Here is a 25,382-nt window from a genome sequence, read left to right as displayed (position 1 = left end):
AAACATAATAATGAATGTAAAGGACCTATATAATGAAAACTACAAAGCATTGTTAAGGGAAATCGAAAAAGATACAATGAGATGGAAAAATATTCCTTCTTCTTGGATAGGAAGAATAAATATAATCAAAATGGTCATATTACCCAAAGCAATTTATAAATTTAATGCAATTCCCATCAAAATTCTTATATGACATTTTTTAAAGAAATGGAGCAAAAAATCATCAGATTTATGTAGAACTATAAAAACCCCCGAATAGCCAAAGCAATCCTAAGGAAAAAAAACGAAGCTGGGGACATTACAATACCTGACTTCAAACTATATTATAGGGCCATGACAATCAAAACAGCATGGTATTGGCAGAAAAATAGACACTCAAACCAATGGAACAGAATAGAAAGTCTAGAAATAAAACCATGTATATATGGTCAAATAATTTTCGATAAAGGGGCCAACAACACACAATAGAGAAAAGAGAGCCTCTTCAACAAATGGTGCTGGGAAAACTGGAAAGCCACATGCAAAAGAATGAAACTTAACTACAGTTTGTCCCCTTGTACTAAAATTAATTCAAAATGGATCAAAGACCTAAATATAAGACCTGAAACAATAAAGTACATAGAAGAAGACATAGGTAGTAAACTCATGGACCTGGGTTTTAAAGAGCATTTTATGAATTTGGCTCCAAAGGCAAGAGATGTGAAGGAAAAGATAAATGAATGGGACTACATCAGACTAAAAATCTTTTGTTCAGCAAGAGAAACTGACAACAAAATAAAAAGACAGCCAACTAAATGGGAAATGATATTTTCAAACAACAGCTCAGAGAAGGACTTAATATCCAAAATATACAAAGAACTCATAAAACTCAACAACAAACAAACAAACAATCCAATTAAAAAAATGGGAAGAGGACATGAACAGACACTTCTCCCAGGACGAAATACAAATGGCCAACATATATATGAAAAGATGCTCATCTCCATTAGTTATTAGAGAAATGGAAATCAAAACTACAATGAGATACCATCTCACACCTGTTAGATTAGCTATTAGCTGTTAGATTAGCTATTATCAACAAGACAGGTAATAGCAAATGTTGGAGAAGCTGTGGATAAAAAGGAACCCTCATTCACTGTTGGTGGGAATGTAAAGTAGTACAACCATTATGAAAGAAAGTATGGTGGTTCCTCAAAAAACTAAAGATAGAACTACCTTATGACCCAGCAATCCCTCTACTGGATATATACCCCAAAACCTCAGAAACAATGATACATAAAGACACATGTAGCCCCATGTTCATTGCAGCATTGTTTACAGTGGCCAAGACATGGAAACAACCAAAAATACCTTCAATAGAAGACTGGATAAAGAAGACGTGGCACATATACACTATGGAATACTACTCAGCCATAAGAAATGATGACATTGTATCATTTACAACAAAATGGTGGGATCTTGATAACATTATACGGAGTGAAATAAGTAAATCAGAAAAAAACAAGAACTACATGATTCCATACATTGGTGGGACATAAAAATGAGAATAAGAGACATGGACTAGAGTGGGGTGGTTACTGAGGGTGGGGGGAGGGGGTGCGGGGGAGGGAAGGAGGGAGAAGGGAAAGGGGAGGGGGATGGGAACAAAGAAAACTAGATAGAGGGTGACGGAGGACAATCTGAATTTGGGTGATGGGTATGCAACATAACTGAATGACAACATAACCTGGACATGTTTTCTTTGAATATATGTACCCTGATTTATTTATGTCACCCCATTAACATTAATAAAAATTTATTTATAAAAAAAAAAGAACCAAAAAAAATGTGGTCACATGTATTTGGGACATCAATTTCCCTCACTCAATAATACTCTGTTCCCCCTCAAGTTGAGAATTTGCTTAGAAGTTCAAATATAATTACATAAAAGCTATCATCAAATATAAAACATATATAAATAAGAAAAAATAAGATAAAAGGTTGTGGAAAGGAGGATTTTATGATTAAATATGCTGAACATAAAATAGTGAGGAAAGGTTTAGTCGTCATTACCTTACAATTGGATTCGCCATCAAGACTGGCTGTGGTAACATAACAGATTCCATCAATAGTGCAGGATGATAGAAGTACAAGATCACAAGGAAAAGTTTCATTGGCCTGTACTTCTACTACATCACCGACCTAGTATGGAGAAAACAAAATCTTAAATCCAAACACAGCATTCATCATATTGCAAACCACAGTCAAAACATCAGCTAGCAACTTCTTCTATTCTGGGACTTTGACAGTGTCTCAGCATCCTACACCACATGAAAGGTAATGAAAGACAACATTCAGAATTCTCTTTAAGGTCATGAGGACTTGTGATGCTTTCAGATTACTTTAATATTGAACTTGAATCTCTAATGAATGACTTCAGCACTCAGAGATCTGTTTGCTCTCTGTTTCTGGCATAGACTTTTGATAAGACAATGAGCATTATCACTTCATGAATGAATCAAGAAAATCTTCAAATCAACTTGAGCAATTCATGAACACTGTGCAGCCACATTCCCACTGTGCATCATGCATGGTTTAGTATGTTTTGCCTTCAGTGTGTGAATAGCTATTATTGTTGGGGGATAATTCCTTCTTCAGTGCTCAGAAAAACTCAGTTAAATAAAGGTGCCTATTTTTCCCAAAACATTTGAAAAACAATTCAAATAGCTCATTTTCCAAAAATTCATCTGCTATCAGAAGAATCAATTAATACAGCAATGAGAAACCATTTCTTATGTGCAAGTATTTTAAGCTCAAGTAGAGAGAAAACATGAGAGAAGAAATTATGAACTGTTTCTATTGCACACAATTTAATAATGTAGGGAATAAGTGCTAATGGTTAAAAGGCAGGACTTTTAAACCTGGCTTTATGTTCCAGCTTTGTCACTAACTATATGACGTTGGGTAAGTGACCTAGATAATTTCAACCACTTTGTACGACTGGTTTGAGCATGAAATGAGGACAAAGGTAATGTTTTGCAAATTTCTGGCACATGGTCACCATGTGATAGGTATTAATTATAATTATCACTAATATCTTGCTACTTTACTCGCAACGTTTTTTTGAGCGGGAAAAAACATGATGGAAATCATCTCACCCAGTTTTCACACCACGACACATACAGGAAACACTTTTATACAGCATCCTCAGGTAAAAGGAGGAGGCTGCTGGTGGCAGAAGTCAAAATCTGTCATACCAAGCTAGACACACTGTTTTTAAAACGCTGAACTAATAAATAACATACCTGCTTCCTATTTGCTACACATTTGGGGATAAAGATTAGAATTTTAAGATTTAGGCCTGGCCTGTGGTGGCGCAGTGGATGGGGCGTCGACTTGGAAATGCTGGGGTCGCTGGTTCGAGGCCCTGGGCTTGCCTGGTCGGGGCACATATGGGAGTTGATGCTTCCAGCTCCTCCCCCTTCTCTCTCTGTCTCTCTCTCCTCTCTCTCCCTCTCTCTCTCCTCTCTAAAAATGAATAAATAAAATAAAATTTAAAAAAAAATTATAAAAAAAAGATTTATTTAGGAACAATTTTATTTTCTTTGCCAATCTTCATCAGTTGCCAAGAGCAACAGCATAAATAATTGAACTAATTTGTAAATAGCCTTTTAGTTTGTTGAATCTTTCCTTCCTCAGTTACGTCATTTTATGTTGCTTACATAAAACCACAACTGATGCTTAAATATACATAAGAAAAATAAATAAAAACCTAAAGCATGTTTGAAGAAGGAAACAGTCAAAGAACGGAAGGTGATTCTCAGGCACTGAACAATAAAAACCACAAATAGAGAATTTCTTCTACAACATTTATTTATTTATTTTTTCCTTTTTTTTTTCTACAACATTTAGAATTTGCACAGATATTAACTATCAAGGTCCCTGCCTCTAGATGGCAAGGTGAGGCTTGCCGAGATGGATATCGGCCAGATCACAAAGGTTCTGTCAGGCCAGGCTTAAGGGTTTAGGTCTCACCCTCAAGGTATAGGGGAACTGCAAAAGGACATTTAAAAAAAAGGAGCAGACCAGTTAGACAATCAACTCTAGAATTCTGTTTCCATTTAGCAAGCTAAAAGCCACATGAGAATAGTACTGTCTCTCAACATAAATGTTAGAAAATCTATAAAATCATAATTTTTATTTTTAGTTCATCAGAGAGCTGAGGTTGCAAGGCAATGAAGTGAACTGCATTTCAAAGGTTCAAAAGTCCTTCTGAGGAGAGACAACAATTTCACAATTGACAAAGCACAGGATGAAGAGATGGCTTCTATAAACCTGCGTAAGAAGAAAATAACTAGATTTTTAACCAATTCTAAAAGGTTTGGTAGCAGCTAACATATTAGAATATCTGCAAGCCTGGCAGAAAAGAAGAGACCATAAGCACTCTTCAGTTCTGTTCTACAGGCATCAATGGATGTTCATAAGAAACCAAGAGGGCAGGAAACTAAAAGAGCCTTCCTCACTGGTGTGGACATATAGGTCACGATCAGCTGCATGTCAGAATCATGGACCCTTTTCTCATCTGAGGCAAAAGCCATCATATGTGTCTAGGGGAAAGGAAAGAAATCATCCCTGGCATAAGACCAGGGAAATGTCATTACTGCTAGAGGTGGTAGAAGCAAAAGCCATCTGCTACTGGAATCGGACAGGAAACTCACTCCTACTGAGGACTTCTGCACTGATAGAAGGCAAGGTTCAACTGCCATGGGAGGTGAGGTGGGAGTATTGAGAAAGTTCCACCCTGAGGTAAAAGTACGTAAGTTCTGCATAATGTTGTGACTAGAGCATGAAATCCAAGAAAACACTCTGTTCCAAACAGGAGCCCTGCCGTAAATAGCAAGTAGCAATCTACTGCTGAGGGAGGAGAAGGGGCAGACAGAGGAGCAAAGGAGCATCCGCTGTATCTCAGGGATAGAGGACCTACAGATGGTGGAAAAGGAACAGTGAGAAAAAAATTTTGGCCCCACACAAAGTACAAGCCAATAACAATCCAGCACTCCAAGAATTTGAAGTCCAGTGGTGTACTGAAATATCAATAGCTATAACAAAAGCCAAAGCCAGCGTAATTCCTAACTAGACTAATGCAACTCCCAACACAATCAGGCTGACAGAACCCTGCCTAGTTCAGAATATCAATACCTAGGTATCCAGCATTCTTTTCTATAACACATCCATAATTCAATTTTAAAAACTGAGATTCCTCGGCCCTGGCCGGTTGGCTCAGCCGTAGAGCGTCGGCCTGGCATGCAGGGGACCCAGGTTCAATTCCCGGCCAGGGCACATAGGAGAAGCGCCCATTTGCTTCTCCACCCCTCCCCTCCTCCCTCTCTGTCTCTCTCTTCCCCTCCCGCAGCCAAGGCTCCATTGGAGCAAAGATGGCCTGGGCGCTGGGGATGGCTCCTTGGCCTTTGCCCCAGGTGCTAGAGTGGCTCTGGTCGCGGCAGAGCGTCGCCCCCTGGTGGGCAGAGTGTCGCCCCCTGGTGGGCGTGCCGGGTGGATCTCGGTAGGGCGCATGCGGGAGTCTGTCTGACTGTCTCTCCCCGTTTCCAGCTTCAGAAAAATACAAAAAACAAAAAAAACAAAAAAAAAACTGAGATTCCTCAAGAAATTAAAAATTGAACTGCCTTTTGACCCAGCTATACCACTGTTAGGAATATACCCCAAGAACACCATTAGCACTGTTTGAAAGAAGAAATGCACCCCCATGTTTATGGCTATGGTTGTTAACAATAGCAAAGATCTGGAAACAACCCAAGTGTCCATTAGAGGACGAGTGGATTAAAAAGCTTTGGTATATATGTACCAGCGGTTCTTAACCTGTGGGTCACAACCCCAGCGGGGTCGCCTAAAGCCATCGGAAAATACATAATGCATATCAGGTATTTACATTCCGAATCATAACTGTAGCAAAATTACAGTTATGAAGTAGCCACCAAAATTATTTTTTGGTTTGGGGTCACCACAACATGAGGAACTGTATTGTGGGGTCATGGCATTAGAAAGGTGAAGAACCACTGATATATACTATGGAATACTACTCAGCCATAAGAAATGATGACATCGTATCATTTACAACAACATGGATGGACCTTGATAACATTATACTGAGCGAAATAAGTAAATCAGAAAAAACTAAGAACTATATGATTCCATACATAGGTGGGACATAAAAATGAGACTCAGAGACATAGACAACAGTGTTGGGGTTACAGGGTGGAGGGGAGGAGAGGGAGGGGGTTGGGGGAGGGGAGGAACACAAAGAAAACCAGTTAGAAGGTGATGGAAGACAATTTTATCAATGTCACCCCATCAAAATTAATAAAAAAAAACAAAAAAAAAATAATGTGTCTCGGCCCTGGCCGGTTGGCTCAGTGGTAAAGCCACTGGCGTGCAAGGGGTCCCGGGTTCGATTCCCGGCCAGGGCACACAGGAGAAGCGCCCATCTGCTTCTCCACCCTTCCCCTCTCCTTCCTCTGTGTCTCTTTCTTCCCCTCCCGCAGCGAGGCTCCATTGGAGCAAAGATGGCCTGGGCGCTGGGGATGGCTCCTTGGCCTCTGCCCCAAGTGCTAGAGTGGCTCTGGTCGCGACAGAGCGACGCCCCTGAGGAGCAGAGCATTGCCCCCTGATGGGCAGAGCGTTGCCCCCTGGTGGGCGTGCCAGGTGGATCCTGGTCGGGCGCATGCGGGAGTCTGTCTGACTGTCTCTCCCTGTTTCCAGCTTCGGGGAGGAAAAAAAAAAAAAAAAAAAGAATGTGTCTCACGGCTAATTCAGGCAGTTAGAAGATTAGTATGAGGATGCTAATTCTACTTCTCAGGCCACATCCTGCAAAAGGGGCCCCAAGCAAATTGGTGATTTGGCTCCTCTGATTTTGCCAATTGGATTTAAAAAAAAAAATAGGTCAGGAAAGCCCCGAAATGGAACTAACAATACATGAGCATAAATTTAAAGGACTTTTAGATACTGGAGCTGATGTATCTGTTATTGCTAAGCTACATTGGCCTTCTTCCTGGCTCACTCATGCAGCAGCCTCAGAATTACAAGGTATAGGGCAGAGTAAATCCCCTCAACAAAGTTCTAGTTTTATACATTGGTAAGATTAAGGAGGTCATTCTGGATTTTTTAAGCCTTATGTGCTCCCTGGATGGCCAGTTAATTTGTGGGGTAGAGATGTTTTGAAAAATATGGGAGTGTTGCTTGTCAGTCCTAATGGTTTAGTCCAGGGGTCTCAAACTCGCGGCCCGTGGGCTGCATGCGGCCCGCCCACCAATTTTGTGCGGCCCGCAGATTAATCCACGAAGTTTGATTAGTCTGCGGGCCGCACAAAATTGGTGGGCGGGCCGCATGGCCGTGAGTTTGAGACCCCTGGTTTAGTCTGTACTCAGATGCTTGATCGGGGATTTTTGCCCACCAAGGGATTAGGGAAAGAACAGCGAGAAATTCTCACCCCCATAGAAGTGGCATACAATATGAGAAGGTGTGGATTAGGATATCAAAATTTAGCATAGGGGCTTTGGTAGCTCCTGCTACCTCAATAATGCATTGTGCAGACCCAATTACTTGGAAATCAGATAATCCTGTATGGGTAGACCAATGGCCCCTTTCTCAGGAGAAATTTAGGGCAGCTGCTCAATTGGTACAAAAGCAGCTACAGCTTGGGCACATTGAACCATCTAATAGCCCATGGAATACACTTCCATATTTTGATCTTTTTGCCTCCTGGATTATCAAGGGGCATAGGCGACGTTTATGGCTTATAGGTTTTGAGCCTCAAAATTATTGTTGTTCCTTTTTTCAAAGGATCAAGAACAATGGCTCTGGGAAACCTGCACTAAATGGCAAATTGCTCTTGCAATCAATGGACAACTTTATACTGAAACTGTCAACTTAAAATCAGCTCAAAGTCTAGAATTATATGCCATTATCATGGTTTCTCAGCATTTGCCATATTCCCCCTTTAATTTATATACAAACAACAAATATTTACTTCTGGTGTTTCCACTATAAAGACTGCTGTCTTAGGGACAAATGCTGATGAACTATTTCAGCAGTTCCTCCTCCTTTAAAGACTTGTATGTCAACATAGAGCCTCATGTTTTATAGGACATACTTGAGCTCACTCCATGCTCCCTGGCGCTTTAGCAAAAGGGAATGCCCTTTTTTTGTATTTTTTCTGGGGTTGGAGATGGGGAGGTAGTTGGACAGACTCCCCGCATGCGCCCGACAGGGGTCCACCCGGCACACCTACGAGGGGGGGATGCTCTGCCCATCTGAGGTGTTGGTCTGTTGCGACCAGGGCCATTCTGGCACCTGAGGCGGGGGCCACAGAGCCATCCTCAGTGCCAGGGCCAACTTTGCTCCAGTGGAGCCTTGGCTGCGAGAGGGGAGGAGAGAGACGGAGCAGGGGAGAGGGGGAGGTGTAGAGAGGCAGATGGGTGCTTCTCCTGTGTGCCCTGGCTGGGAATCGAACCCAGGATTCCTGGACGCCACGCCGACGCTCTACCACTGAGCAAACCGGCCAGGGCCTAGGAATGCCCTTGTTGATCAAGCTACCCAAAAGAAAATTATTTGGAGCAACCATGACAGATCGAGCATTTTAGTCTCATACTATTCATCACCAGAACACTGCAGCCCTGTATAAACAGTTTCAACGTTCTCGGGAAGCAGCACGGCAGATTGGGAAATCCTGTCCAAGGGGTCCTATACTGCAATCTGCCCCTTCCTTTGGAGTTAACCCTCAAGAACACATACCAGGACAACTTTGGCAAATGGATGTTACCCATATACCTTCATTTTGCAAATAGTCCTATGTCCACGTTACAGTGGATACATATTCTGGATTTATAGTAACCTCTGTCAGAACAGAAGAGGCTGCTAAGCATGTTATAGCTCATTGTAGGTATGCACTGTTCTATTATTGGATTTCCTAAACTGGTTAAACTGACAATGCTCCTGCATATGGAGCAAAAGCATTTACTGTATTTTGTCATTCTTACAATCTTTAAAGTCAAGGTATTATTAAAGTGTACCCAGCAAATATTTTAAGGTTAATTTAAAAAAATTAAAAGGGGGGAGTCATATCCTGGAACTCCTACAGGTCAACCATATCATGCTTTTTACTTAAAAAAATTTTTTTTAATTTCTTTTGAATGCTGATGAACAGGAGACGTCAAATCTTTTTCTCCTGCAAACTACTACCTTCTTTATTTGATTCAGCTAATAACACTGTTTTGTCTTTTTCCAAATAGCTCCAGATATATGGAAAAGATTTATATAGGCGCATGGGGATCCTCAAACCCCTCAGCGAGATCTTCTGAGCATGGCCTTTAAGATACCAAGAGGTAGAAAAGCCCAATAGAGATCAGGAGAACTACCAGCTTTTAGGATACGCCCTTAAAGGCTCCAATGTCCCAAAGGGGTCTCATAGGATGCCATCTGGGTCCTGCTTCAATAGTGGAAAGGAAGGTCATTGAGCTAAAGCCTGCCAGACCTACATGCCTCTGCTGTGAGGAAACAGGGACACTGGAAGGTAGGCTTCCCCCTCACTCCTCTAAGGGAGGGTTCAGTCTCTTCCAGCCCTGCTCCAGCCACCTATGACCTAACCTTGCCCAGAATGCTGGGGTTTGCCACTGAAGGCTGAAGAGGCCCAGGGCCGTCAGCCCCATCTACGATACTGTAGACAAGCCTAGGGTACTAATTCCACGAAGCAGGTAAACTGATCTCATTTGCACAAGGGCCACTTAACTACGTCTTGCCTGAATAGTCAGGTTTTTTATTCTTCCCTCAAAGATCTCTGTTGTGGGTGTTGATAGTCCTATTTTCTGCTGCTTTGTTTAATATATAGTGTTTCCTTTATTCCTCCTACCTCAATGCCCCACTCATATTTCAGGCTGGGACATGCTCCTAATTTAGAGCTCTCTTTCCCCCTTTTCCAACTTCTATTATGAATCTACCTTTGCCACCCAGCTTAGTGTATCCCAAGGTTCTCTTTACCAGGCCACAGTCGCAGAGCTCCAGGGAAAAGCAACCTGGTCTCATCTCTCCAGGCAGAGGAGAACAGAAGCTCCATCTCCACACATGCTGCAGATGGCTTTTACAGTCTACCTGAATCATTACCAGCTAGAAGCAGCAGTCACTGGAACTTGGACGTGAGCTGCAAAGTATAGAATTGTGACAACAATTCCAGTGCCATGCGGACTTTTCCTGGATGTGGACTTTTCCTTGACTCCTGCTCCTTGTGACAGCTCCTAACAGACTGAACTGGGGTTGGGTTGCATTTTTTCAGGGATTTGGCATGGTGTTGGTGCCAACTTGGACTTGGTGAACATGTTAAGGACACTACTCTTTCATGGATTCTTGCTGTATTGGTCAAGAGTTTGCTTAAAGGCTTTAATCTGTGTAAAAAAAATAGAAGACTGGATAAAGAAGATGTGGCACATATACACCATGGTACACTATTCAGCCATAAGAAATGATGACATTGGATCACTTACAACTAAATGGTGGGATCTTGATAACATTATACGTAGTGAAATAAGTAAATCAGAAAAAAACAAGAACTGCACAATTCCATACATTGATGGGACATATTGATAAAAGATACTAAGAGACATGGACAAGAGTGTGGTGGTTATGGGGGGCAGAGGGAGGGAAGGAGGAAGAGGGGGAGGGGTGGGGGAGGGGCACAAAGAAAACTAGATAGAAGGTGACGGAGGACAATCTGACTTTGGATGATGGGTATGCAACAGAATTGAATGACAAGATAACCTGGACATGTTTTCTTTGAATATATGTACCTCGATTTATTGATGTCACTCCATTAAAATAAAAAATTATTTATAAAAAAAACTGAGAAACAAAACACAAAAATGACTTAATCATCAAGAGATAAAGGCGTCCACAGGACCATTACCAGAAATATTCATATTTTGAAATTATGAAACAGATATAAAAAGGGCTAGGAATAAGATTTTTAAAGTACTTAGTGGAAAAGACAGACAACATACATGTGCAAGTGAAGAATTTGGGCCAAGAGATGAAAACTACAAAAAAAATACAGCAAATGGGGAGTTAAAAATGAAATACATGATATTATAGATAAAGATTTCCTTTGATGGGCTTATTGGCAGACTGGACTCAACAAAGAAAATAATCAGTAAATCAAAAGAAAACTCTTACAATATTTCTAATGCCAAAACCTATACACTTTCCCTTACAAATATCTATGATGTTTTACCTTTGAATTCTCCAAGTTATTTCTAGGTTCTCTTCTTCATATTCTATGTGATTCCATCCAGTCTTATAGCTTCATATGCCATATATATTGATGAAATTAAAATTTCACTCCCCAACTTTGAAACCCTTCAAAGAAATCTCATTGTACTTAGGATATGGACCAAGTCACTCTCTTGTTCAACAATTAAACATTTAGACATGTTTGGTTTATAAGCATCTCTTTATACATACAAATATTCCAGAAAAGGCTGAATAAAATAATCTAATAGCATTTTACACAACAGTACCAACTGATTTAATTAAGAATGTACCTGCAATGACATAAGAGTAATGATGGTGAGAGAGTTACCCCTGATCTTTCCCCTAGAAATTTCAAAACAGTGAACAGCTATAACACAGCAAAGCAACCCCAGCTGGGCTCACAGGCATGCATGAAACATCTCCATAACAAAAGGACTGAGGGAAGGAAGGGTTGAGAAGAAAGAAGACCCACTGATGGTTGGCTGTGGAGAGAAGACAAGCCCAAACTGTCTGGTATTTTGTCCACAGGGGCTCCGGAGAGGAGGAAAACCCAGAATGACTGGGTTTTTCTTTTCTGCTGGGCCTGCAGAGAGGAAGCAAGCCTGGGTTGGCTGGGTTTTTTTTGACAAGGCAACAAAGAAGAGGAAATCTCAGAGTGTAAGGATTTTGTCTGCTGGGCATATGGGCTTATGGAGCAGGGAGAAGCCCAGAGTGACTGGGATTTTCTTTTCTCTGCCAAGGCTATGGAGAGGAAGGAAGTTTGGAAAAACTGGGTTTTGTCGGCCAGTGCTACAGAGATGAATAAAGCCTGGAGTGACTGGGTCTCATTTGTAGGGGAGGAGCAGAGATAGGGGGAGAAACTAAACCAAAGCTGAAACAGAATGAGAGGTCAGAGCCAGTGTTCTCACAGTCTACCTGTAGCCCACTAGGTGTAGACACAGAGAACAGCAAGTAGCAGCACCCCTAACCTCCCAGATCCCACCTTCCTCACCTCGCAGGGTAAAGAGAATGGCAGTAATAGACATTATAGTAACTCTCCAAAGCCATTCTTCCCTGAAGAATACAGGTGCTCTGTATATGGTCTCCTGGGCTGTAGAGACATGGGGAGGGGCAACCCAGAGGCCTGTGATCAAAAATGCTAAAGTTGTAAAGCCAGAAAGACACAAAACCTCAAAACATTCCCCACCCACCAATGCAAATGAGGCCCTGCCTATATCATTGCCAGAACAACATCTCACCAGAGGTCAGCCCAGATATTTCAGAGCTAAAACCTGTTATACAGCAATACCTACTTGAAAAAAAAAACAGGAAAACCTCTTAAAATGAAATATTTTATTTTATTCTTTCTCCTTTTTCAACTTCTTTTAAATTTCATTTTATTAAGTTTTTATATTTTATACTATTTTGTGGGTGTTTATGATTTTACTGCTGTTTGTTCTTTTCTTTGTGGTTTTCCTTTTTTACTTGTATTATTTTTTATATTTTTCATTGTATTTTTCACTTTTCAGTTTTTGAGTTACTTTTTCTTATACTTCGTAACAATACCATTCTCAAATGTCATCAAGTAAGAAATCAAATACCATGGCTAAATAAGACAGAGAGGTAGTTCAGAAAGAAAATAAAAAATCTCCAGAAAAATATCTCAATCACATGCAAACCCTGGAGTTAAACAATAGACAATGCCTATTAAATATACACACACACACACACACACACACACACACACACACACACACACATATATATATATTATATATTCATTCAGTGTGAGGAGGGGAGGCAGAGACAGACTAGGGGGTGATGATCAGCCCATCAGGGGTGTTGCAACGTTGCTCAGCAACTGAGTTCTCCTTAGCCCCTAAGGCAGAAGCCATGGAGCAGTCCTCAGCACACAGGGCAAACTTGCTCCAATAGAGCCATGGCTTCCAGAGGGGAAGAGAGAGAGAGAAGTGAGAAAGGTAGGGGTGGAGAAGCAGATGGGACTTTAGATAGATCAATCAAACAGAAAATCAATAAAGAAATATTGGCCTTAACTGAAAACAAATTTGACCAAAAGGAAAAAAATAGACATTTACAGGACATTTCATCCCAGAACATATTATATACTGTTTTCCAGTGTGCATGGAACATTCTCTAGATAGACCATATGTCTGGCCACAAAACTAACATCAAAAAATTCAGAAAGACTGAAATTACACCAAGCATATTCTCTAGCCATAAAGCTTTGAACTTAGAATTCAACTGGAAAAAGGAAATCTACAAAAATGTTGAAATTATACAACATACTTCATTGTTGTTGTTTTTCTGTTTGTTTTGTTTTGTGACAGAGAGATAGAGAGAGAGGGACAGATAGGGACAGACAGGCAGGAAGGGAGAGAGATGAGAAGCATCAATTCTTCGTTGTAGCACTTTAGTTGTTCATTGATTGCTTTCTCATATGTGCCTTGACTGGGTGGATAGAGCAGACTGTGTGACCCTTGCTCAAGCCAGCGACCTTGGGCTCAAACTGGTAAGCCTTGCTCCAATTATTTTTTCTTTTACTGAGAGGAAGGGAGGCAGAGACAGACTCCTGCATGTGCCCTACAGTGATCCACCGGGCAAGTCCATCATGGGTCGATGCTCCACCCATCTGGGGCTTTGCTCTGTTGCAACCATAACCATTTTTTAGCACCTGAGGCAGAGGCCATGGAGCCATCTTCAGCACCCATGGACAACTCACTCCAATCAAGCTATGGCTGTAGGAGTGGAGAAGATGAGAGAGAAAGGAGAGGGGGGGGGAGAGAGAGAGAGAGAGAAAGAGAGAGAGAGAGAAGGAGGCGTAGAGAAGCAGATGGGTGCTTCTCCTGTGTGCGCTGACCAGCAATTGAACCTGAGATAATCAAATGCCAGGCCAATGCTCTACCATTGAGCCAACCGGCCAGGGCCACTACATATTTCTAAAAAAAGACTGGGCCGTATAAGAAATAAAAAGACACAAAACAAAAATGACAAAAGAACACATCAACATTTCTAGGATGCAGACAAACACTACTATGAGGGAAATTTTTATCATTAAATGCATATATCAAGAAAGAAGAGGCCCTTGCCAGTTGGCTCAGTGGTAAGAGCGTTGACCATGAGTGGATGTCCTGGGTTTGATTCCCAATCAGGGCACAAAGGATAAACACCCATCTGTTTCTCCACCTTTCACCCTCTTGCTTCTCTCTCTCTCCTTCTTCCCATCTTGTAGCCATGGCTCAATTGGAGCAAGTTAACCCTGTATGCTGAAGATGGCTCCCTGGCCTCTGCCTCAGGAACAAAGAAGAGCTCAGTTGCTGAGCAACAGAGCAACGCCCCAGATGGGCAGAGCATTGCCCTCTAGTGGGCTTCTTGGGTGGATCCGAGTTGGAGCACATACGGGAGTCTGTCTTTGTCTCCCCAACTCTCACTGAATAATAATAAAAAATGATAATAAAAAAAGAAACAAGAGATATCACAAGTAAACAACCTAACATTACATTTTAAGGAACTAGATTTAAAAAAAAGAACCAAGGAAATCCAACGTCAGCAGAAGAAAGAAAATAGTAAAAATTAGAACAGAAATAAATGAAATAGAGAACCAAACCAACTATAGAAAAATTGATACAACAAAGAGCTGGTTCTTTGAAAAAAAATCAATAAACTTGAAAAACAACTGGTTAAACTCACTAAGGAAAAGAGAGACAGGACTCATAAAAATAATTTCAGAAATGAAAGAGGAAAATCTACTACAAACATCACAGATATACAAAGGACCATAGTGGAATACTATGAAAGATTATGTGTCGCCGAATTCATCAACCTGGAAGAGGGATAAATTCATATAGCATACTCCTAAACTAAGTCACAAAGAAGTGGGAAAATTAAACAGACCCATAAGGAGGGAGGAAATACACAGCTCACAAAAATTAGGGGATATTTCAAAATGAATATGAAGGGATAAAAATGAAACATTAGATTTTTTTTATTAAACAAGAACATCAGAAAAGCAAACAAGTCAAAGAAAGTTGTTCGATTACGCAAATGAGATGTAAAACCAGATTTTATTTCATTGGTGAAAATGCAGTATACAAAAGGCTAAAAGTACTGGAGTATCTGCACATTCCCTGAACCCCTAATTTTTGTGAAATAACTACCAAAAACAACTATCAAAAACTTCACCGAAAACAAAAGTCCAGGAGCAGATGGCTACACTGGTAAATTGTACCAAACGTTCAAAGAAGATTTAGTTCCTATCCTTCTCAAAGTATTCCAAAAAAGAGAAAAAGAAGCAATACTCCCTAACACATTTTATTTTAATTTAATTTAATTTAATTTTCTTAGGGAGGAGAGAGAGAGAAACAAGGAGGAGCAGGAAGCATCAACTCCCATATGTGCCTTAACTAGGCAAGCCCAGGATTTTGAACCAACAATCTCAGTGTTCCAGGTCGATGCTTTATCCACTGTGCCACCACAGGTCAGGCCCCTAACACATTTTTTAAGGCCAACATAACCCTGATACCAAAACATGTTAAGGACAACACAAAAAAAGAAAACTATAGACCAGTATTTTTAATGAATACATAGGCAAAAATCCTCAATAAAATACTAGCAAACCAAATACAAAAACACATTAAAAAATAAATAATACATAGCAATCAAGTTGGATTCATTCCAGGAGCACAATGATAGTTCAAGATATGTAATAAATCAAAATAATAAACCACAGCAACAAAACAAAGAACAAAAAACATATGATCCTATCAATAGATGCAGAAAAGGCTTTGATAAGATACAACATATCTTTGTATGTAAGACACTCTATAAAATCGGAATAGAAGGAAAGTACCTTAACATAATAAAGGCAATAATATATGAATAGAAGGAAAGTACCTTAACATAATAAAGGAAATATATGACTAACCATCATCTAATATCATACTAAATGGTGAAAAAATAAAGGCTTTTCCTCTAAAATAAGGAACAAGATAAGGCTGACCACTGACTCTTATTCAACATAATTCTGAAAGTTTCAGCCAGAACAATCAGGCAAGAGAAGAAAATAAAAGGTATTCACATTGGGAAAGAAGAAGTGAAGGTATCACTTTTTGTAGATGACATGATCCTGTATATAGAAAACTCAAAAGACTGCACCAAAAAACTGTTAGAAACAATAAACCAAAACAGTCAAGTCACAGGATACAAAATCAATATACAAAAATCTATTTATTGCTTTCCTATACACCAATGATGAAACTTCAGAAAATGAACTAAAAAAAAATAATTCCTTTTACAATTGCAACAAAAAACTAATACCTAGAAACAAACTTAACAAGGGATGTGAAGGATTCATAAACTGAAAACTACAAAGCATTACTGAGAGAAACTGAAAAAGATATGACATAAAAAATATTCCATGTTCATGAATTGGAAGATTCAACAGTTAAAATGGCCGTATTAGCCCTGACCGGATAGCTCAGTTGGCTAGAGCATTGTGCTGAAGCACAGAGGTTGTCAGTTCAATCCCCGGTCAGGGCACGTACAGGAAGAGATCAATGTTCCTGTCATCTCTGTCTGTCTCTTTTCCTCTCTCTCTAAAATCAATAAAATAAAAATTTTAAAAAATGGCCGAATTACGGAAACCAGTATACAAACAATGCAATCCCCATTAAAATCTTAATGTAATTTTTTAAAGGAATAGAACAAAAATCACCAGGTTTGCATGAAACAAACAAACAAAAAAGACCTTGAATAGACAAAGCAATCCTGAGAGAAAAGAATGAAGCCAGAGGTATCATATTCCTGACTTCAAATTATACTATACGTCACAATAAAAAAACAACAGCATGGTATTGGCAGAGAAACAGACATACAGACCAATGAAACAGAATCACGAGTCCAGAAATAAAACCACATATATATGGACAAAAAAATCTTTGACAAAGGAACCAAAAACACAAAATGAAGAAAAGAGATTCTCTTCAATAAATGGTGCTGGGAAACTTGAAAAGCTACATGAAAAAGAATGAAACCTGACTGGTTTGTCCTCTTGTACAAAAATTAATTCAGAATGGATCAAAGGCCTAAATATAAAATCTGAAACAACAAATTACAATGAAGAAAACATAGTTACTAACCTCATGGACCTTGGCCATAGAGAACAATTTCTGAATTTGACCCCCAAGGCAAGGGAAGTAAAGGATAAAATAAATGAATGGGACTACATCAAACTAAAGAGCCTCTTCATAGCAAAAGAAACTGACAACAAAACAAAGAGACAGCCAACAAAATGGGCATTGATATTCACAAACAACATCTCTGATAAGAGCATAATACACAAAATATATAAATAATTCACAGAGCTCAGCAACAAACAAGAAACAATCCAATTTAAAAATGTGGACAGCCAGGGCACACAGGAGAAGCGTCCATCTGCTTCTCCACCCCTCCCCCTCTCCTTCCTCTCTGTTTCTCTCTTCCCTTCCTGCAGCCAAGGCTCCATTGGAGCAATGTTGGCCCGGGCGCTGAGGATAGCTCTGTGGCCTCTGCCTCAGGCGCTAGAATGGCTCTGGTCGCAGCAGAGCAATGCCCCAGATGGGCAGCGCATCGCCCCCTGGTGGGCATGCCGGGTGGATCCCGGCTGGGCGCATGTGGGAGTCTGACTGCCTCCCTGTTTCCAACTTCAGAAAAATACCAAAAAAAACCCAAAAAACAAAACAAAACAAAACAAAAAAAAAATGTGGAAAGGATCTGAACAGACAGTTCTCCAGGAAGACATAAAAATCCAACAGATATATGAAAAGATGCTCATCTTTACTAGCTATTTGAGAAATGCCAATCAAAAGTAAAATCAGCACTGGCTGGTTGGCTCAGCGGTAGAGCGTCGGCCTGGCGTGTGGGGGACCCGGGTTCGATTCCCGGCCAGGGCACATAGGAGAAGCGCTCATTTGCTTCTCCACCCCCCCCCTTCCTCTCTGTCTCTCTCTTCCCCTCCCGCAGCCAAGGCTCCATTGGAGAAAAGATGGCCCGGGCGCTGGGGATGGCTCCTTGGCCTCTGCCCCAGGCACTAGAGTGGCTCTGGTCGCGGCAGAGCAACCCCCCGGAGGGGCAGAGCATCGCCCCCTAGTGGGCAGAGTGTCGCCCCTGGAGGGTGTGCTGGGTGGATCCCAGTCGGGCGCATGTGGGAGTCTGTCTGTCTCTCCTCGTTTCCAGCTTCAGAAAAATACAAAAAAAAATAAATAAATAAAATACATAAAAAAAGTAAAATCAGAAACCACCCCACACCTGTTAGATTGCCTATTATCAAGAAGACAGGTAAGAAGAAGTGCTGGAGAGGCTGTGGAAAAAAAGGAACCCTCAGTCACTGCTGGTGGGAATGCAAATTAGTACAACCATTATGGAAGAGTATGGTGGGTCCTCAAAAATTTAAGAATGGAATTATTATATGTCCCAGCAATCCCTCTACAGGGTATATACCCTAAAACCCCAAACATTGGTACATAAAGACACATGCAGCCCCATGCTCATCGCAGCATTGTTCACAGTGGCCAAGACATGGAAACAACCAACAAGCCCTTCAATAGAGGATTAGATAAGGAAAGATGTGGTACATATACACTATGGAATACTACTCAGCCATAAGAAATAATGACATAATATCATTTATGACAACATGGATGGATGTCGATAACATTATACTGAGTGAAATAAGTAAATCAGAAGAAACTAAGAACTGTATGAGTCCATACATAGATGGGACATTAAAATGAGACACATGGACAGAAATAAAAGTGAAGTGGTTACTAGGGTGAGGGGGATGTGGAGTAGGGAGTGGGGGGAAGGGAGTAAAGATGGATCAATATACAGTGATAGAAAATAATTTGACTTTGGGTGATGGGTACATTTACTTGAAACCTCTGTACTCTTATTAATCAATGTCACCGTGTTAAATTAAATTTTCTAAATAAAATTTTAAAAAGAAAATTATAAGTTAAAACAAAAATGAGATACTACTACATGCTTATTAGAATTGTCTAAATCCACAAGCCTGACAAAAAATATTGATGTGGACCAACAAAAATTCTCATTCAGTGCTGATGAGAGTACAAAATAAAACAGCCACTCTGATGACAGTTGGGCAGTTTCTTACAACATTAATCATGTTCTTAATATCCAATCTAGTAATCTCACTTGATATTTACCAAAAAGAGCTGAAAATGTAAACCTATTATGTAAAAACCTGCACATGGTTGTTTATAGCAGCTTTATTCATAACTGCCATAACTTGGAAATGAACAAGATGTCCTCTAGTAAGTGAATAGATAAATAAACTGGTACATTTAGATAGTGCAGTATTATTTAACATATACACAGAAAAAAAACCTCTCAAGCCATAAAAAGACACGAAGGAAACTTAAATGTATATTAATACGTTGAAATAAGCCAATATGAAAAGGCTATGTACTGTTTAATTCTAACTATATGATATTACCAAAGAGGCAAAGCAATTGCTACAGTAAAAAGACTTGTGGTGATCCTGGGTTGAAGGAAGGAAGGGAGGGACAGATAGGCAGAGCACAGTGGATGTTCAGGGCAGTGCAACTTTTTATATGATACATGTCATTTACACATTTATTCAGTTACATAGGATGTGCAACACCAAGACTGAACCCTAATGTAAACTATAAACTTTGGATGATAAAGATGGATTGTAGCAGGAGAGCAAAGCCTTGGAGATTGACACTCAGACAATTATAAAAGGAAAAAGAGAATTTATTAATAAAAGCCAGCGAAGCACACGGGGCTATAGCTCCAAAGACACGTGCTCCCTGAAATTAGATTTCTTACATCCTATATACCCTTTACAGAACACAAGTTCACATTCGTGGGTCACGTGATTCCTTTGTTGTTAATTACAGGATTCCAGGATGGGAAGGGGTCTACATGATGTCAGAGGATAAGTGTTTGTAAATCGTCCATTAAGGAGAAAAAAAGGGGAGAAGAAAGGGCTACTCAAATCTCCCTTCCTCCTCCTGCATTCCTGGCTGTTTACCTTCTTTCACCCAGGTGTGGGGAAGGGAGGGGGTCCAAGTCTCTTTCCTCCTTCTACTCTAAACCTTCTAAGTATGAAAACCTCTTCATTGACAATATAATAGCCCTTCCTAAGCAGGAATAGGATCGGCCATCTTGAGCTGGTGTAAATCACACACAAGTATAAAAATCATATTTACAAACTCTGAACGCTTGGCCTACATCATAAAATATCCTTGAAGCCTCTTATCTCAAGGGGTATCCTTCCGCAGTGTCAGTGTAGTTTTATGGATTGTAACAAATGTACCATTCTGGTGGGGAATAATGGAACAAGGGAGTTGGTACCTTTGTGGGGAAAGGGGTATATGTGAAGTCTGTACTTTCTGCTCAGTTTTGCTGTGAAACTAAGAGTGCTCTACAAAGTACAGTTTATTATTAAAATAAAATCTGTTGGCAACAAAAATATCATTAAATGTAGAAAAATCTAAAATATTACTGATAGAATCTTATTAGGTAATAAAAAATAATTCCTTTGAAGAAAAATTAAATTGAGATATTAAAAAATAATAACAACTCTGGAACTCTTATATATTGCTGATAGAACATAAAACAGTAAGCTGCAATAGAAAATAGTTTTTAATTCAAGAAAAAAATAAACACAGAATTAATGTATCACCCAGCAAATCTACTCCTAGGTATATATCCAAAAGAACTGAAAACAGGTATTAAAAAAAAAAAAAAGCAAACATGTATATAAAATGTTCATACCAGCAATATCCATAATAGCCAAAAGATGGGAAAAATCCAAATTTCTAGAAACTGATCCAAGGATAAACAAACTTTGGTATAACCATATGTTGGTCAAATAAGTTTGTTAATATGATATATATGTTTGCTGGCTTATAGTTTGTATTGAGTGTGGGAGACAGGCTATAAGCCAGCAAAGTCATTATAGTCTAAGGCAGGGGTCCCCAAACTTTTTACACAGGGGGCCAGTTCACTGTCCCTCAGACCATTGAAGGGCCAGACTATAAAAAAAAACTATGAACAAATCCCTATGCACACTGCACATATCTTATTTTAAAGTAAAAAAAAAAAAACCAAAACGGGAACAAATACAATATTTAAAAGAAAGAACAAGTAAATTTAAATCAACAAACTGACCAGTATTTAAATGGGAACTATGCTCCTCTCACTGACCACCAATGAAAGAGGTGCCCTTCCAGAAGTGCGGCAGGGGCTGGATAAATGGCCTCAGGGGGCCGCATGTGGCCCGCGGGCCATAGTTTGGGGACCCCTGGTCTAAGCCTTAGTTTTAAGACTAACCTTTTCCCATCCTTTTAAACTAAGATCTTTTCAACATCTTTCTAATACTAAGATCTTCTCAAAACTAAGCTTTTCCCCACACCCTTGACTAATTGCATGATGTGGGGTGGTGCACTCTCATGAGGAATCCCATTATGCCTCAGATAAGTGACTTTGTATCAGAGACATCCTTGTTCGTATATTGGCTTAAAGGTTTGGATTTCTAAACTATAAAATGGGGCAGACGGGGGGGCTCACACTCTCTCGGTTCCTGAAATTAGCATTGCATAGGAGAGGCAGCCAAGATAGCAGAGTGCTGAAGGAGAAGCCAGTTTGTGCAGAGAGAAGGAGATGAGGAACAGAGGTGAATAAGGCTGGTGAGGTAGAAACCTTTGATTCTAGGAAACTCGGATAAGTCAGTGGCTTTGGGAACCCTGAATGGAAAGGGAAGTGTTTTCCCCCTGTGTGTATTTCTTGCTGCCGGGTGCAAGCTAGGATTTTAGGTAATGGCCCACCAGTTCTTGGCTCTGTTGTTTCATTACCGTCTGTCCGAATCAAATGTGAACCTGCATTGGCCAGGCGGCTGTGATGGTGGCCATGGATACTGGCTTTACACCATAAAATAGAATGTTTTTCAGCTGTAGAAACTAATGAAGTACTAATACATGCTACCACATTAATGAACCTCGGGGACATTACATTAAGTAAAAAGCCAAGACACAAAAGGCCACTGTAGAATAGGTTAATCCACAGAGGTAGATAGAAGATTAGTGTTCATCAGGGCATGAGGGAGGAAAGAATGTGGCTTAATAACTTATGGGTTTCCTTTTGGGATGATGAAAATGTTCTGGAACTAGACAGTGCTGATAGTTGCACAAAATTGTGAATGTACTAAATGCCAGTGAATTAACTGTCCATTTAAAAAAGGCGTGCTTTTACTAAAATAAAAAAAATAATAATGAACTATAAAAATTAATACCTTGATCTTTTCACTCTCTTTTCTAACTCGCTTTGCATTTTCAATAATGTAAACAGTTCTCTTGTTGACTTCATTGTCAGCTCTGTGTCTCAGCCAATCCTCATATCCCTAGAAGGATAAAAACAACAACAAAAAAACCCTATGCAATCAAGCTCACATAATAAAATTTCTATAACCCTCTCCTCCATGAGTTACCAGCAGATATTTACACTTACAGTATTAATTTCAATTTATAATGCTGAAGAGTCAACACTGCACAATTTTATAGAAAAACTATGATATGCTTGCAAAATACCCCTTAGGTAAATAGCTCTATTGAATTAAAAGGTTCCTCCATTGTACATTTAAATATAGATGAAAACACAGTAATAGAGCCTTAATATTCTTCAACTGTGAAGGACTATAATCTTCTAGTTTCACTTTTATTCAAGTTAATATTATTTTTTTTTCTACATTTAAATTTGAAATAAAATTTCTGGGTGTTATTTTCTTACAGATTTAACCACTTAAATATATTTTTCTGTAGTAGACTATTGGAGTGATCATCTCTGAGGAATGGAATCCCTCCCAGGGACAGAATAGAAAAGGCAAACTAGGATTATTCTGGCAAACAATCTAAGATAAGTTTTAGAGATAAACAGTTAAACTTCTACATGGACTTGGTGATAAAAGAAAATACAAATTGCTGTTCACATTTTAGAATTAAAAGTCATCAGGGAAAGTTCCAATGGCTGATTTTTCTTTGGGGTTTTGTCTGGAGTACATTTAAGGCAAAAGAACCCAGGAAGGAGAATGTTCATTTGATCACAACCTCCTCTCCTTTTTTACATCACTTTCCTTATAATTATTTCTGTACCTTTTCTAATATAACTGTTTGAAAACTCCCTTGATGATTTTCACCCTTTTTTTTTTCTCAGTTGCTATATTCATTCCTATTTTGTCCCACTTTTTAACAATGCTAGGCTATCAATTCAGTGAGGAAATAAAGGCCGTAACATGGACTAGTACTGGAAGTGAAATGAATCAGCAAGAGCTTTTGAAACCACACAGGCTATTTTGGGAAGCAGCAATTCTATGATGTTAAAGAACATAATGCTAACAGCCTAAGGGAAAGAACACTCCAAAAGTCTTGATTTAGTAACCAAGAACTTGATAAAATATTCTTGTAGTTCCTGTCAGGCAAGATAGAAGACTAGATAACCCCAATAGGAAAGGTAAACTTGTTCCCAATACTGTTCAGCAGACATTTCTTTTGTAAGTTCTTTGAGATACTGTTAAAGCACTTTGATAAGTACTGTTTAAAAATGTTTGTAATTAGTCCAGTCTGTGGCTAATTACATAAGAACTGCTAACCTAACCCTTTTCCTCCAGTTTCCATTTCCATTTCCAATTTCATCTGGAATTTACCAAAGGAACTATCCTATAAAATGCTCAAAATATTTAAAAGACTGTAACTGCACAGAAATTCATTTCTTAAATATGACCTTTTATCCTTTCTTTCCTTTTCATTCAAAAGGCCTCCTCCAATATAAAAAAAAGGCCTCCTCCAGCACTATGACTCAAACCAGCTACTTCTCCCTTGCATGTCCATGCCCTTAATCATTAAGCCCTCAAGACAGTGAGGTTCTGAGCAGTATCAAATAACTTTAGGAACAAAGCCCCATGTGTGTTGACCAGAGACAATACCTTACTGATGATTCTAGGCATAGGCCACTTCCTATAAATAAACTTACTTTTTTGCTACAAGCTTTTGTTCCTGTATTATTGGGCTTCTGTGCACATAGGGAAATGGACCCATTTAACCCCTTCTGTCAAGTAACAACATCAGTATTACAAACTGTAGCTACTGTCATCTTTTACAGAAAAGAGTAATAGTCTCCTCTACCTACCACCCTCTTCAGCAGCATCTGGAAAGAGGACAATGACAACAACAACAAAACATTAGAATGGAAAATTTTCAGAAACAAACCGCAGTGAAAAATTAATGTATATTAAAAGTCTGCAGCCCTGGTCAGTTGGCTCAGTGGTAGAGCATTGGTCCAATGTGTGGAAGTCCCGGGCTTGATTCCCAGTCAGGGCACACAGGAGAAGCTACCATCTGCTTCTCCACCCTACCTTCTCTCTCTCTCTCTCTCTCTCTCTCTCTTTCTTCTCTCTCTCTTCCCCTCCTGCAGCCATGGCTTGAACTGTTGAAGCAAGTTAGCCCTGGGCACTGAGGATGGCTGAGTGGCCTTGCCTCAGGTGGTAAAATAGCTCAGCTGCTGAGCAACAGAGCAGCAGCCCAGAGAGGCTGAGCATCACCTCATAGGGGGTTTGCTGGATGGATCCAGGTCAGGGAGCACGAGGGAGTCTGTCTCTGACACTCTACCTCTCACTTAATTAAAAAAAAAAAAACTGCGTCCCATTCCCCTACTGAGCTACACTTTACATCTACTTTTTCTTTCTGGGTTACATCCTCACACACAAATATTGAGGAGGAAAGGAGCAAGGAAATTAAGGATTTACTTTACAATCATTTTAACAGGTTTTCGGTAGGAGCCAACTATAAATTAAATCCATCAGAGATACTGCCTACTCTATATAAATATGAAAAAGAATCTTTGACAATGAAATTCAAACCAGACAGGAATAAAATGCAGGCATAATTTTAAGTAAGAAATTTACCTGCTTGATTGCTGTAACAGTTATAACAAAGAAAAGTGGAAGTCCACTGGTAACTGGGCTAGTTGGTGTGTCTACTGTGACCTATGTAAAGAAATTAAATTGAAAGTAAAATTAA

General features: G+C 39.7%; 1 protein-coding gene across 4 annotated transcripts in view; it reads right to left on the bottom strand.

Moving 5' to 3' along the window:
- The window catches only part of ATP11C (ATPase phospholipid transporting 11C), a 228,964-nt gene that overhangs the window by 85,450 nt on the left and 118,132 nt on the right, over nt 1-25,382 (bottom strand). For all 4 annotated transcript variants that reach the window (XM_066248822.1, XM_066248823.1, XM_066248824.1 and 1 more), the window contains exons 4-6: nt 25,268-25,348; nt 22,604-22,711; nt 2,053-2,181 (exon numbers count right to left, since the gene is read on the bottom strand). In XM_066248822.1, coding sequence (XP_066104919.1) covers nt 2,053-2,181; nt 22,604-22,711; nt 25,268-25,348 — 318 coding nt within the window. The remainder of the gene's footprint in view (nt 1-2,052; nt 2,182-22,603; nt 22,712-25,267; nt 25,349-25,382) is intronic.

The sequence above is a fragment of the Saccopteryx bilineata genome, chromosome X, assembly GCF_036850765.1.
Source record: "Saccopteryx bilineata isolate mSacBil1 chromosome X, mSacBil1_pri_phased_curated, whole genome shotgun sequence".
Lineage (NCBI taxonomy): Eukaryota > Metazoa > Chordata > Mammalia > Chiroptera > Emballonuridae > Saccopteryx > Saccopteryx bilineata.
Note: the sequence above shows the minus strand (reverse complement) of the source record. Positions and strands in the feature narration are given on the sequence as shown.